The sequence below is a fragment of the Microcaecilia unicolor genome, chromosome 7, assembly GCF_901765095.1.
Source record: "Microcaecilia unicolor chromosome 7, aMicUni1.1, whole genome shotgun sequence".
Lineage (NCBI taxonomy): Eukaryota > Metazoa > Chordata > Amphibia > Gymnophiona > Siphonopidae > Microcaecilia > Microcaecilia unicolor.
The window spans coordinates 177,759,091-177,774,472 of NC_044037.1; the positions used below are offsets into that span (position 1 = coordinate 177,759,091).

General features: G+C 43.8%; 1 protein-coding gene across 2 annotated transcripts in view; it reads left to right on the forward strand.

Annotated features, from left to right (window-relative positions):
- Window positions 1-953: 953 nt before the first annotated feature.
- LOC115474599 (SPATS2-like protein) overlaps window positions 954-15,382 on the forward strand; it is a 126,718-nt gene continuing 112,289 nt past the window's right edge. For both annotated transcript variants that reach the window (XM_030210128.1, XM_030210129.1), the window contains exons 1-2: window positions 954-1,020; window positions 12,111-12,219. In XM_030210128.1, coding sequence (XP_030065988.1) covers window positions 982-1,020; window positions 12,111-12,219 — 148 coding nt within the window. In that variant the 5' untranslated portion in view covers window positions 954-981. The remainder of the gene's footprint in view (window positions 1,021-12,110; window positions 12,220-15,382) is intronic.

Here is a 15,382-nt window from a genome sequence, read left to right on the forward strand (position 1 = left end):
TCTTAAGGATTTTGCGATAATATATTTTCCTCAAAGACAGTAGCCAGGAACTTTTTATAGGGTGCTTCTCCCCCATCCCCCTTGCCCCTCCTCTGCACTACCCCCATCTCCGTCTCCACCTCCCCCCCCCCATGCCGCCCCTGTTTTCATTTCCATCGCCCCCCCCCTCACCACTTTAAAACTCTCTTGGCTTGAGTCTTCACCGTGGCAGCGGCACTCCAGCTACCTTTGGCCTGCTCCGAGACTTCCTCCCTGAACTGTCCCGCCCTCAGGGAGGAAATTCCAGAGCAGGCTGCAGGCAGGCACGCTACCCAGGTGAAGACTCAAGCGAGAGAGTTTTAAGTGGGGAGGGGGCCTAGGTCGACAGGAGGGTGCGTATGCCACGATGTACCTACTCTAAATATGCCACTACTCAAAGAAGTCTTTGTACAGTTTATGAACTGAAATTAGTCAGACTTTCTAGACGTATTTTTGGTTGACATCTACAGAACAACAGACATTATTAGACAAATGGGCTGAACTATGGAACCTCTCTTCCACCTTTTTAAGAAACATTAAGAATTATGTATTATTTTGCTGGCATTTAAAAACAAAATACAAAATATTTGAGTACGCACTGAGTTCACTGTTCAAGAGATAAAGCTGAAGTCTGGTGTCATGGATTATGATATTTAAGATAATTTAAATTATTAGTTTGAGGTAGGTATATTTTTATGTTTGCTATGATTGTAATCTGGGGGAATATTATTATATTCTTATTATGTTTATTGCTGTAATTTGCCCTGAATTGATAGTTGGGTGTAATATGAGTGTATTAAATTAAATTTTAGGAACCAAGGGCTTACTTGGTGGACAGAAGAAATTCCATGTTGTGGCTGGGAATTTATAAAAATAGCATAGTGAAAATGGGAAATTAAAAAAAAATTCCCTCTGTTTCTTTTTCATCACAGAAATATTTTCCAACTGGATACCGAGACAGGGATGGCTGAAACCAATTATCAAGGGAATATCAAGGACAAGGTAATTACAGTACTGTAAAATGCCTTCTAACCATTGCCCGTTTGCGGTCTAGCAGCAGTGTTTTGCAATTAAATAATACATTTTACAACAAGGAATTTTCTAATATATCATTGCCTATTAATTCAAAGGCATGTAGGCCTTCAAAGTTGAAATATGAGGCAATACTATAGGCATTGCAATGAGTGTCTCAGTGGAAATAAAAACAACGTCTCGTCATTATTGGTTCCAGTGAATACTTCTCACCCTGAAATTTGTATGATTCTCATTTGCTTTTTAGCTATTAAAGGTTTTTTTCCTCTCAAGTTACATATAGTTTTTCCATTTCAGAAGCTTCAGTAATGCTAGAAATAAGAATACAGTATACAGGAAAGTATTTAACTGCTGTGTCAAATTTATGCTGAAGGAAAAATGGTGAAAAAAAGACTGAAAGGAGCAGCTTGCAGAGTAAAAAACTTGCATCAGGCGTGGATGCTGTTTAAAAACACCATCCTGGAGGTTCAGGACAAATATATTCCACGTATTAGAAAAAAGGGAAAAAAGACTAAACGTCAGCCGGCGTGGCTAAACAGTAAGATAAAGGAAATCATTAGAGCCAAAAAACAATCCTTCAGAAAGTGGAGAAGAGAACCAACTGAAAGTAACAGGATAGATCATAAGGAATGCCAAGCCAAATGCAAAGCGGAGATAAGGAGGGCAAAAAAGGACTTTGAGAAGAAATTAGCGTTGGAAGCAAAAATACATAGTAAAAATTTTTTAGATACATTAAAAGCAGGAAACCGGCCAAAGAGTCGGTTGGGCCGCTGGACGAAAATGTGTTAAAGGGCGATCAAGGAGGACAAAGCCGTAGCGGAGAAATTAAATGAATTCTTTGCTTCGGTCTTCACCGAGGAGGATTTGGGGGGGACACCGGTGCCGGAAAGAATATTTGAAGCGGGGGAGTCGGAGAAACTAAACAAATTCTCTGTAACCTTGGAGGATGTAATGGGTCAGTTCAGCAAGCTGAAGAGTAGTAAATCACCGGGACCTGATGGTATTCATCCCAGAGTATTAATAGAACTAAAAAATGAACTTGCGGAGCTACTGTTAGAAATATGCAATCTGTCCCTAAAATCGAGTGTAGTACCGGAAGACTGGAGGGTAGCCAATGTTACTCCGATTTTAAGAAGGGTTCCAGAGGAGATCCGGGAAATTATAGACCGGTGAGTCTGACGTCGGTGCCGGGCAAGATGGTGGAGGCTATTATTAAGAATAAAATTGCAGAGCATATACAAAAACATGGACTGATGAGACAAAGTCAGCACGGATTTAGTGAAGGGAAGTCTTGCCTCACCAATCTAATGCATTTTTTGAGGGGGTAAGCAAACATGTGGACAATGGGGAGCCGGTTGATATTGTATATCTGGATTTTCAGAAGGCGTTTGACAAGTGCCGCACGAAAGACTCCTGAAGAAATTGCAGAGTCATGGAATCGGAGGTAGGGTATTATTATGGATTAAGAACTGGTTGAAAGATAGGAAGCAGAGAGTAGGATTGCGTGGCCAGTATTCTCAGTGGAGGAGGGTAGTTAGTGGGGTCCCGCAGGGGTCTGTGCTGGGTCCGTTGCTTTTAATGTATTTATAAATGACCTAGAGATGGGAATAACTAGTGAGGTAATTAAATTCGCCGATGACACAAAATTATTCAGGGTCGTCAAGTCGCAGGAGGAATGTGAACGATTACAGGAGGACCTTGCGAGACTGGGAGAATGGGCGTGCAAGTGGCAGATGAAAGTTCAATGTTGACAAGTGCAAAGTGATGCATGTGGGTAAGAGGAACCCGAATTATAGCTACGTCTTGCAAGGTTCCACGTTAGGAGTTACGGATCAAGAAAGGGATCTGGGTGTCGTCGTCGATGATACGCTGAAACCTTCTGCTCAGTGTGCTGCTGCGGCTAGGAAAGCGAATAGAATGTTGGGTGTTATTAGGAAGGGTATGGAGTCCAGGTGTGCGGATGTTATAATGCCGTTGTATCGCTCCATGGTGCGACCGCACCTGGAGTATTGTGTTCAGTACTGGTCTCCGTATCTCAAAAAAGATATAGTAGAATTGGAAAAGGTACAGCGAAAGGCGACGAAAATGATAGTGGGGATGGACGACTTTCCTATGAAGAGAGGCTGAGAAGGCTAGGGCTTTCAGCTTGGAGAAGAGACGGCTAAGGGGAGATATGATAGAAGTGTATAAAATAATGAGTGGAATGGATCGGGTGGATGTGAAGCGACTGTTCACGCTATCCAAAAATACTAGGACTAGAGGGCATGAGTTGAAGCTACAGTGTGGTAAATTTAAAACGAATCGGAGAAAATTTTTCTTCACCCAACGTGTAATTAGACTCTGGAATTCGTTGCCGGAGAACGTGGTACGGGCGGTTAGCTTGACGGAGTTTAAAAAGGGGTTAGATAGATTCCTAAAGGACAAGTCCATAGACCGCTATTAATGGACTTGGAAAAATTCCGCATTTTTAGGTATAACTTGTCTGGAATGTTTTTACGTTTGGGGAGCGTGCCAGGTGCCCTTGACCTGGATTGGCCACTGTCGGTGACAGGATGCTGGGCTAGATGGACCTTTGGTCTTTCCCAGTATGGCACTACTTATGTACTTATGATAAAACTGAGAGGTGTGCACCTCAGGATACCATGCACATTTGCAAACTCAAGACTGAACTAGATAACTTTTTAAAAAGGTAGGATTATGTAAGGGCTCTGGAGAACAGTGCAGTCTGCAAAACCATGCAAGTTGAAATTAGGCCCTGGGTAGATACACAAAGATACTTTTTCTCAACCCTCTTCTTTGAGATTAAAAAAAGAGTCTAGTTGTGTTTCCTAGAATAGCTATATTTTTGTGTATCAGTAATTTAGATTCTATAGCAAACTAAAATGCCAGAGACTGATTAAGTCACAGTAAGCATCTATCTCCAAAGTTTACTCGGTAGTGGAAAGAAGTAAACTTTTGTCACAACTGTAAGGAAGTCCGGAGTAGTGAGCCCTTGGGCCACTGCCGGGGACAGGCAGCAGCAGGTGAACCACCCAAACAGGAAGTGAGGCTGAACACAGACAGGCTAGTACAAGATTCAGGACTCTTAAACAGGCTTGGCTGGAACCGGAGGCTGGAACGGACTTGGCTTGGCTGGAACCAAATGCTGGAACAGACTTGACTTGGCTGGAACCGGAGGCTGGAACCAGATACTGGAATGGACTTGGCTTGGCTGGAACTGGATGTTGGATTGGACTTGGCTTGGCTGGGTTGGAACAAACAGTGGAGGAACTGAAGCTGTAGACAAACAGGGCAGACACAAGTAGGGTAGAACTGAAACTGAAGACAAACAGGGCAGCCACAAGCAGGGTAGAACTGAAGCTGAAAACAAACAGGGCAGCCACAAGCAAGATAGAACTGAAGCTGAAGACAAACAGGGCAGCCACAAGCAGGATAGAACTGAAGCTGAAGACAAACAGGGCAAACACAAGCAGGATAGAACTGAAGCAAAAGGCGTGCATGACAAGAACTTACAGGGCTGGAACTGCAACAAACACACACAGATGAAAGCTCCTCGGAAGACCTCTGTTGCAAAGGGAAGCCTGAAAAGTTTGCAGGTGCTTAATAAGGCAATTACAGATGAGGTCACAGGGGAGGCTTGGCAGCAGGAACATCAGGGCAAGTCTGAAGTGCTGGAACACCAGGACTGGAATGAACTCTGGAACATGTCTGGGAAACAGGAAGAAGACAGTCCACAGCAGACATAGGGCCTGGTCACCTGGAGGCGAGGTGAGTGTAGGCATAGGATACAGTCACAACTGTGACAACTTTTGAGATAGACGCCATTATGCTTTAGATTGCACTGTTGCTGCTTTGCCCTAATTTTGCTGCTGTTATGGACTCCTGACGAAGGCATAATCCAAAACATGGACTGTGTAGAGTCCATGTTATAGTGAATGTTTGCCTGTTGTTCTGATTGTGCTGACTCCAAGTGAATATACAATAAAGGCTTAGCCATACTTTTTCTTGATTCATCGCCTTGGTCATTCCCACTCTTTGGCTTGCCCGTGCTGACTTTTATGGGATTGTTTGTTTTTTTGTTTTTTTGGCATGCACTAATGGCAACATGCACAAGTGTCCATTAATTTAAAAAATGGCAAATCGGCCATTTGTACTGCTGCAGTAGAAAGTGGCCTTAGCACACACGACCCCTACTGCATAGCTACATAGATAGTGGCTGAACATCCCCACTGTCTGTAGAGCTAACAGTAGTCACCACTGTCTATTCAGCGCTGCTTATTATCAGGACTGAAGCACTGAATATACGTAATATATGTAAATGCTGCAGAAAATGCTTTAAGAAAACGCTGACAATGGCATTTAAATATTTACAAGTGATCTGGAAATGATGAGTGAGTTAATTAAATCTGCAGATAACACAAAACTATGCGAAGTTGTTAAAACACATGAGGACTTTGAAAACTTGCAGGAAGAACTTTGGAAATTGGAAGACTGGTCATCCAAATGGCAGGGGCTCATCATACAAAATAAGGGCGTAATGGTGAGATTTGTACCTGGGACCTTTTATGTGAAGTCCACTGCAGTGCTCCACTGCTCTGCTGGGATATCTGTGTGACCAATCTAATAAGAATGCTGCCCCCCCCCCCACCCCAATATATCCTAATGGCTTGTTTTTGTATGCTTTTTCCCTTGCTTGTTTTTTGTTTTTTGAAAATGGTCCTAAAAGATAGACACAGCAAGCACAAAAACATCTAGTAAATGGCTATTTTCGAAACAAAAAGTTGGATGTTTTCCTGGTTTGAAAATGGCCATGTTCGCTACTGGATTTTTGGATGTTTTTTTGCAATGTCCAAATCGGATTTAGATGTTTTTGCAAAACATGAAAAATCAGATTTAGATGTCATATCGAAAATGCCTCTCCACGTTATCTTTTAATTCTCCTAGTTACTGATAGGTTTCTTTTGTTGTAATCCACAATGAACCATTAACCTGATAATTGCGGAATATAAGAAATATATTGTGTTGTATTGCGCCTGCCTCTTTAAAGTCTGCTAAGGGTGGGGAGGAGGGGAGTCTGGGTGTGTGTGTGGGAGGGGATCGTGATTGAAACCAGGATTATTGGTTTAGAGATCAGAATGGGAGGTACCGCTAGATACCAGGGATATTGGTTTGGAGTCAGAGGATCGGGGGTCAGTATTCTAGTCATTTATGCATGTTCTTGGCATCCTGTTTACTGGAGTACCCGCATATAGCATTTATGATGTGACCAGTGGTGTGCTGGTAAATTTTTAACAACGAGCTCTGTCTCCAGAAGCAGCCAGTCCTGCAATGTGGGGGGGGGGGGCACACATTCTTCTCTCTCCCTTCCCTTCCCCCATGTGGGCTTGCTAGGCATATCTTTTCAGGCAGGAATGCCAAGCTCTACCAGCCAAATAAGTGGACTGCTGCAAGAAGTCCTGGCATGCTGCTCAGAGCCGGAAACAAGTGGTGGCAATCTATTTATTTGGCTGGCAGGGCTCAGTATTCCTGCTAGCAAAGTAAAAGGGAGTTCAGGAGGGGCCCTGAGCCCAAATTTTGGGAGTCAGTTGTTAAGGTAGCCACAGGGAGCCTACTTTCTTTTTTTTTTTTTGTTACATTTGTACCCCGCGCTTTCCCACTCATGGCAGGCTCAATGCAGCTTACATGGGGCAACGGAGGGTTAAGAGACTTGCCCAGAATCACAAGGAGCTGCCTGTGCCTGAAGTGGGAATCAAACTCAGTTCCTCAGGACCAAAGTCCACCACCCTAACCACTAGGCCACTCCTCCACTTTAACAGCAGGCTCCCAAAATTCTTAAAAACTTAACAAATGGCTCTCGCAAGCTGGTATAAGCCGACTCCAGCACACCACTGGATTTGACTGATATGCATGCAATATTTATTTAGATGTAGCTCACAGTGTTTTCAGCAGTTGTGCAAGGTGAATTACACTAATTATTTCCCTGTCCCCAGAGGGCTTACAATCTGAGTATATATATTAAGCAATGGAGGATTAAGTGACTTGCTCAAGATCACAAGGAACAGCAATGGAATTTGAACTGTATGTAGAATTTTATATGGACAAGTCCCTCTTTATATGGTTTCCTCTATTCAGTTACTATCAGGGGACGTGAGACCAGGATTATGTAAGAACATAAGAGTTGCCGTACTGGGACAGACCAAAGGTCAATAAAGCCCATAATCCTGTTTCCAACAGTGGCCAATCCAGGTTACAAGTACCTGGCAAGATCCCAAAACAGTAAAACATTTTTTATGCTGCTTATCCTAGAAATAAGCAGTGGGTTTTCCCCAAGTCCACCTTAAGAATAGCTTATGGACTTTTCTTTTAGGAAGTTATCCAAACCTTTTTAAATCCCTGCTAAGCTAACTTCTTTTACTATATTCTCTGGCAATGAATTCCAGAATTTAATTACATGATGAGTGAAGAATTATTTTCTCTGATTTGTTTTAAATTTACTACTTTGTAGCTTCATTGCATGCCCCCTAGTCCTAGTATTTTTGGGAAGAGTAAACAAGCGATTCACGTCTACTCGTTTCACTTCACTTATTATTTTAGAGACCTCTATCAAAATCTCTCCTCAGCCTTTCCTCATAGGGAAGCCGTCCCATCCCCTTTATCATTTTTGTCGCCCTTCTCTGCACCTTTTCTAATTCCACTACAAATGTTATTAAATTTTCCATCATTTCTTAGGGTTAAAGATAAGAGGTCCTTTTCATCTTCTTTTTCATATCAAGCTGCAATCATGTGGAATTCACTTCCTTTTGAAATAAGAAGAATACAGGCCTATGGGTTGTTTATGAAGGTTTTAAAACCTTTTATTCAAGAAATTTTATTGGATATGTAGGCTGTATTTTGATTGTTACAATGCTGTTTGTTATTTTCAATATTTGCTGTATGTATTCCTTGGTAATGTCCAAACTTCTTTTTGGTTGTTACCAGCGTTGAACCTGTCTAAGGTAGTTGCAGGATATAAGAGCCAGAATAAGATAAGATAACTGTGCTTTCCTAGTTGTGAGCCTGGTGCTGTAACCACTAGGCTACTCCTCCACACATCCACAGCTTTCAAAAAGTAAGGTTCTACTAAATCCTTAATGACAGCAACTTCTACTAATTTTGGTTAAGAGAATTCCTTTTACTCTCTTTAGACACCCTTCCTACTTAGAGGTCCTGTTTCTTCTCTGTTAGGCTAATGTAACTACTAATGAAATGTGCATTCTGTATCAATTCTGTGTCCAAAAACCACTCCCAGTACTGAAGAGTTATTAGAAAAAGGAATAGATGATCAGCAAGGATAGGAGAAAAGAAAGAAGAGAAAACAAGATGAAGCCTTAACCATCTGATCAGCACTTCCACAAGAAGCTGTGTTTCAAGGGAGAAGGAACAAACTAGTAGGATCCTGTGAAGGCTAAAAATGCCTAGCATACATAGAGAGAGAGAGACTGACAAGGGGGTTGCTTTCTGAGTCAGGGCCCAGAGGAGAGGTAGTTGTAAGAATTAAATAACTACATTTACAACTAAGAGACAGTTCCCAAACCTGGAAACTGCCTTTAGAGGACTTCTTACTTGTGTTACCTTTACTGGAAAATTTGAATGGTGTAATTAATTGTCGGAGACATTACCATTTGGCTATTCAAGTACAGTAAATCCTCCCAATAGGTTTGAGCATATAAGACTGTGTGGACTGATTTATTCACTGGAATGTGGAGGAAGTGGATTAGAGTGCCAGCCAGATTTCTAGTTTACTAGTCCTGGCCCTGACCTCAATCAGTCCATAAAAATATTTCTGTTTAGGCCATCTGATACTCATAACCAATCCAGGTTTACACATGCATACATCACAACTCGTCCTCCACTCTACCTAAACTGTGCTTTGGGAACGCTTACATGAAGATCATGTAAAAGTAAGTGTACTCTTTCTGTACACTCACTCTTTGCTGACATATTTGACCACACAATTTTATATCAGCAATTTTCTGAGCGTATAACAGGCTTTCCACATAGTGCAACACTTTATAAATTACCATCTAAGTGCCAAATTCAGCATTAAAATAGGGACCTCATTGCATTCCTTTATTGAGTTTCAGCTTTTCATTTTTTCAGGAGAGTGATTCTACATGTCCAGAAATGGATTGTGAGCTCATACATATAGTCTAAAAATCCACAGTAAGGGGATTTATTACATTTTTTTCTGAAATTCAGTGGCTTTTCATGCTGCATTTTTTAAATACAGGATGTGACTGTTTGCCAATATTCACAAATAACTCAAATTTGGATGAATTGATCCTATAGTAATTGGTCTTTATTTTCCAAATATAAATTAAATCAATATTCAAAGCTATTTAAGTGGACAGGAGAGGTTCCAGCTAGTTAAATTGCACTCATCAGGCTGGTCAGTGATATTGAATGGCACAAACAGGGCAGTGCTGCTGATTATTTATTTAAACATTTCTAATCCGCCTATATTAACTCACCAATAAAACATGCACAATATAAAACACAAAGAAACAAGACTAAAAACACACTGAGATGCCCCATACCAACCAATCAAAATGCTCAACTGCCCAGAAAAATTTCACCAACCACAAAAAGCCTGGGAAGACTTTGATAAATGGCACAATCGTTCTGGCAGCTGATTCCATACAGAGGGACCATAACAGAAAATGCAACATCCTCGTAACTGCATAGTTTGCTTTACAGTGGTGTAGAATGGATAACAGTCCACATTCCTCTGAGTGCAATACCCTAACAAGGTTGTAAAATTCAAGATATTATCGGCTCAGACTGCATGAATCAAATCTATTCAATGGAGGCGCGTTCCAAGGCAGAGTTGGAGAGGAATCTGGAGGTATGCGGTGCCTGCATAGCTAAGCAACTACATAGGACTGCACAAAGGGCTGTCCTAACTTTGGTCACTTAGCTCTACTGGTGGTACCCAGGTGGTACCCCCCATTAGTTCCGGGTAGTAGCCTTATTCCTCCTGTATTTTCTCCTCAGTTATCACCCTCTGAACAAGTTTAAACCCTCCTCCTGACCCCTTGCAAAGAGTATGGGCCCCTCCCAATACGTCCACCAAGAGCATTGGTCCCACCCAAAAAGGGCTACCCACCTCCCGACTACCCCCTAGGAATAGGCATTAAGATCCTACTTTAGTATACCTGCAGCCTTATTTTCTAAAGTAATGGGCACCCAGATTTCAACCCAAATCAGGAGATAGGCGTCCATCTCGCAAAGGCGCCCAAATCGGTATAATTGAAAGCCGATTTTGGGCGTCTTCAACTGCACTCTGTCGCGGGAACGAACAAAGTTGACGGGGGCGTGTCGGAGGTGTGGTGAAGGCGGGACTGGGGTGTGTTTATGATGGGCGCCTTCGGCCGATAATCGAAAAAACAAAGGCGTTTTTAGTGCGAATTTAGGTCACTTGTTTTGGACCTTTTTTTTCACGAACAAGTCCCAAAAAAGTGCCCTAAATGACCAGATGACCACCGGAGGGAATCGGGGATCACCACCCCTGACTCTCCCAGTGGTCACTAACCCCCTCCCACCCTCAAAAAACCAACTTTAACAACTTTTTTTTCCAGCCTGTATGCCACCGTCAAATGCCATACTCAGCTCCATCACAGCAATATGCAGGTCCCTGTAGCAGTTGTTAGTGGGTGCAGTAGACTTCAGGCAGGTGGACCCAGGCCCATCCCCCCCCCACCTGTTACACTTGTGGTGGTAAATGGGAGCCCTCCAAACCGCCCCCAAAATACACTGTACCCACATCTAGGTGCCCCCCTTCAGCCATAAGGCCTATGGTAATGGTGTAGAGTTGTGGGCAGTGGGTTTTGGGGGGGATTTGAGGAGCTCAGCACCCAAAGGAAGGGAGCTATGCACCTGGGAGGTATTTTACTTTTTTTTTTAACTTGTTACGTGCCCCCTAGGGTGCTCGGTTGGTGTCCTGGCATGTGAGGGGGACCAGTGCACTACGAATCATGGCCCCTCCCACAACCAAATGCCTTGGATTTGTTTGTTTTTGAGCTGGGTGCCTTCGGTTTCCATTATCGCTGAAAAACGAAACCGCCAAGCTCAAATCCACACAAATCTGATGCATTTGCCCGGCACAAACCGTATTATTGAAAAAAAGATGGACGCCCATTTTTTCGAAAATACGGTCTGTCCCGCCCCTTCATGTATCCGTTCTCGGAGATAGGCGCCCATGGAGATGGGCGTTCGCGTTCGATTATGCCCCTCCTGGTGGTCTAGGCAGGTAGGCCAGGTAGGAGTGAACCCCAATCATTCCTGCGTGTGCTAGCTCCAGTTGCAAAATGGCTAAATGGCTGCTGCAACCTCTAATGGTAATCTCATAGTAATACCTAGTACAGTGAGACCACCACTGGAGGCTGCGACAGCCATTTTGCGACTGGAGCCAGCATGGGCATGACCAGTTGTGTTCACTCCTGCCCTGCCTACCCCCATAGACCACCAGATATTCTAAGGCAGGCCTGGGGGGCCTACAGATAGGTGGGTAGACATTTTTTAGGAGGGAGGTTGGGGGATCTGGGAGAGTGTTGGGTTCTTGTTGGGAAGAGACAGTTCTCTTGGAGGGAATCTGGAATGGAAAGCTGGGAAGACTGGAATGGGGGAGTGGGGAACTGAGGGGGGCTCAGGGGATTAGAAGAGGGGCTGTTCAGGACTAGAAATGGGGGTGCATGGTTATGGGGACCTGACAGATCCCCTTATGTGGATTCCATGTAATATTCAGCCAGGACCTGCATAAGTGTCTTGTGTAGGCGCTGGTAAAATATTGGCTGGAATACGTGTAAGTTCCATTGGCCAGGACATGTCTGGTCATACCTGGATATTCAATGCTGGTGCCCAGACATGGCCTGGCATTGAATATCTGGGTTTAAATTGGCTAGTGATGGTCAATACTTAAATAAATACTGACCTCTGCCAGCTGAATACTGACTGGCTTGAGTTTTTCCCACAGATGTGTATTTCTATGCCCAGATTTTAAAAAAAAATCTCATTTGTTTCAGATTATTGCTGTCCGATCGGTTGTGCCTGCCAAAAGCAATAATGAAATCATACTGGTGCTCCAGCAGTTTGATAACAATGTGGATAAGGCTATTCAAGCATTTCTGGACGGTAAGTATCGAAAACCTGAGATTTTGTCCCTATATACTAAAGTTTTCTATTTGCTTTACTGCGCCGTATATTTTTTTTTAGGCAGTCTTGTACAGAGTTTTGAAAAACCTGTTATGGACACGTTTTGGAGGTAGAAAAGGTTTCCATGTGGACAGCTGGAAGAGTCATTTCTAATATAGGGCACCAGATACAAGTGTGAAAATAAACACTGGAAGCAATCCTATGCCTATTTTTACATGTTTTGTAAGTGATTGCTCTTTGGAGAAAAGTTTTAAGGAATACAGATATAGGAAGAAATTCTTTAAGGTAGGCGCTAACATTTATGTGCCAGTTGCACTTTTAAATGATTAGAATACTGACATATACACACGTGTGCGTACCTATGCGAGTACATGTTGGATTCGCTCCTAAACAGGGGCAGACTGACCATTCGGACAACCGGGCAGTGCTCAAGGGCTCAGAGGCTCTAGGGGGCCCAGAGGCTCTGCCTGGATGTCCGGCGTACCGCTGGTGATATAGTGGCCTCAGCAGGGGTGGAACATGTTCTTTCCTGCCCGGCCTGCTGGGCTGCGTCTATTCCCCCCTGCCTGGCACCACTGTATTTTAAAAATGGCGTCCGAGACTCCCTGTGGAAGTCTTGCAAGACTGTTGAGATCTGTGAGACTCCTGTGGGAAGTCTTAGCCGCCATTTTGAAAACATGTTGGCGCCAGCAGGCGGGGAAATAGCAGCAGGCAGTAAAGAACATGCCCCCCCGCAAAGGCCACCAGACTACCAGGACCCCTTAGGTAGGACCGGGGCAGCGGGGGCATCAGCTGCAGCAGTGGGGGGGGGGGGGGGGGGGGGGGGGGGGGGGGGGGGGGGGGGGGGGGGGGGGAGGGGCAGACCACCCCCAGCGCCCAGGGGCCCACACTATCCTCAGTTCGCCCTTGCTCCTAAATGCTGTTCTTTACATATATCCTTCAGTTGCAGTACGCTGTTGTAAAACAGTAGAAATTTCTGTAACTTTGGTGTTCAGTTCCTGTTCTACTGAAACTGTAGTCTCTATTATCAACAATATTAAATCTCAACTACATTTATTTAGAATGGCTGCTGACAAGAGAAATGTGCTTGTGACTCTCGGACTGCTACCCTGATGAAGGAAGCAAAACTTGGCCATGTTGGCAGCATGTCCGACTTTATTAACAGTCAGCTGAACAGTGTTCTAAAGTTAAGTGCTGTGAAAGTATGTTAAAGAGACTTTATTTAAAAGAATTCAAGAGAAGATTTTCCTTATAAAAATCAGGACCTGTGAGGAAGGGGCCACTTTTTTATGAAGAACATAATATATACCTAAGTGTGTCATGTAGTCTGAGAATCTCTAAAAAAAATTCAATGGTGATGATAAAAGTTTAGCGACACTTGTTTTGAACACTATTTTCTTATAATTGCTGGGGTTTTTGTAACTTCTTGGAGTATTACCCCGCTATATAAATATTGTCCTATTCTGTGTGTTTGTGACTGCTAAAATGTTGCTCCCTGAACTTGAAGTGTTTGGATATTCAGATGAACAAATGACTAAGCTAGTACAACGTACAGCTATATTAGATGAGGAATCTTCTAATAATACTACTTTATCTTGGACTGAAGTAGAAAGTGTAATGGACGATTGATACAAGCTGAGTTACATGTGATACTGTAGCTCAGTATATTAAGCATCACATGATTCCTAGAGGCTTAAGGTTACAAAAAGCTACTTTGTCTACATACAATGAGGATTTCATAAATAAATGGAATGCCGTTCTAAACAAATATAGTCAAGATTTAATGTCATTTATAGTAGGTTCTTTAAGTACATGTACATCTTTGATAGTCCGTGGTTCGCATGCGGGCATAGACCTGGGCGGCATGCACTGTTTCGTGTCACTTGTCCAAAGCTGAACTTCTCATTTTTCCCCCTAAACCCACCTCCCCTCTTCCCCCTCAACTCGGGCATTCGGCACACACTCAGACGTATCAACCCCCGCCCCCTTCAATACCACACTACAAGCCATATCTTCGATAGAATTGGATTTATTTTGGCCGCAGCCAGGAACATCAAAATTGTTACAACTTAAACAAATTACATTACATCTTCTACTAATCATTATGCCAGCATGCATTTCTACCCGGGTACACAGCTTCTACACGTAGTTGCATATTCTGGGCCACAGGCCAAGCCGTACCAAGCCCCTGTGGCCCCCTGTGCTGTTTTCCAAGCACCCGATGTCACTTGGTGTCTCCCGTTGAAGGAGGCACCTACCACATTTACAAAATGACGTTCTAGGCCTCCCGGCCGCCCAAGCCAGGAGACAAGCTGTATACACGTTGTTTCCCGTTGAAGGAGGCACCTACCACATTTACAAAATGACGTTCTAGGCCTCCCGGCCGCCCAAGCCAGGAGACAAGCTGTATACACGTTGTTTCCTTATAACAAGGCTGCTCACATGCAAGCCTACCATTTGCATCAACTTGATAATTTTCCACACAACTCTTTCTGCAGCAGTAGTTACCCCAAACTTGTAACTGTTATGTGTCAAGCTGCTGTGTACCCATTGCTGGCTGTGCGTAAACATTGTAGTCTAACGCCTCGCTGCGACAAATCTTGCCTCTCAAGTGGGTGGGCGGGTGGGCGTTGCTCTTCTCCTGCTTCCAAATTCAAAAGGACTTCCTGTGCAGTTCAAATTCCTCTCTCCTCCTCCCTTGCTCCTCCCCTTTTTTCCTGCCCCCTCCCCTTGCTACCCCTTGTTTCCCTCCCACTACTACCTCTGCTCTCTAGCTAGGCCCTCCCTGTACCCTCCCCCACACTTCTGTCTTTGCTGGCCTTCAGCCCGGTTGTGGTCGGCCCCCCTTTAATGGGTGTGCCTGGTTCTCAACTCGGGCATTTGGCACACACTCAGACGTATCAACCCCCGCCCCCTTCAATACCACACTACAAGCCATATCTTCGATAGAATTGGATTTATTTTGGCCGCAGCCAGGAACATCAAAATTGTTACAACTTAAACAAATTACATTACATCTTCTACTAATCATTATGCCAGCATGCATTTCTACCCGGGTACACAGCTTCTACACGTAGTTGCATATTCTGGGCCACAGGCCAAGCCGTACCAAGCCCCTGTGGCCCTCTGTGCTGTTTTCCAA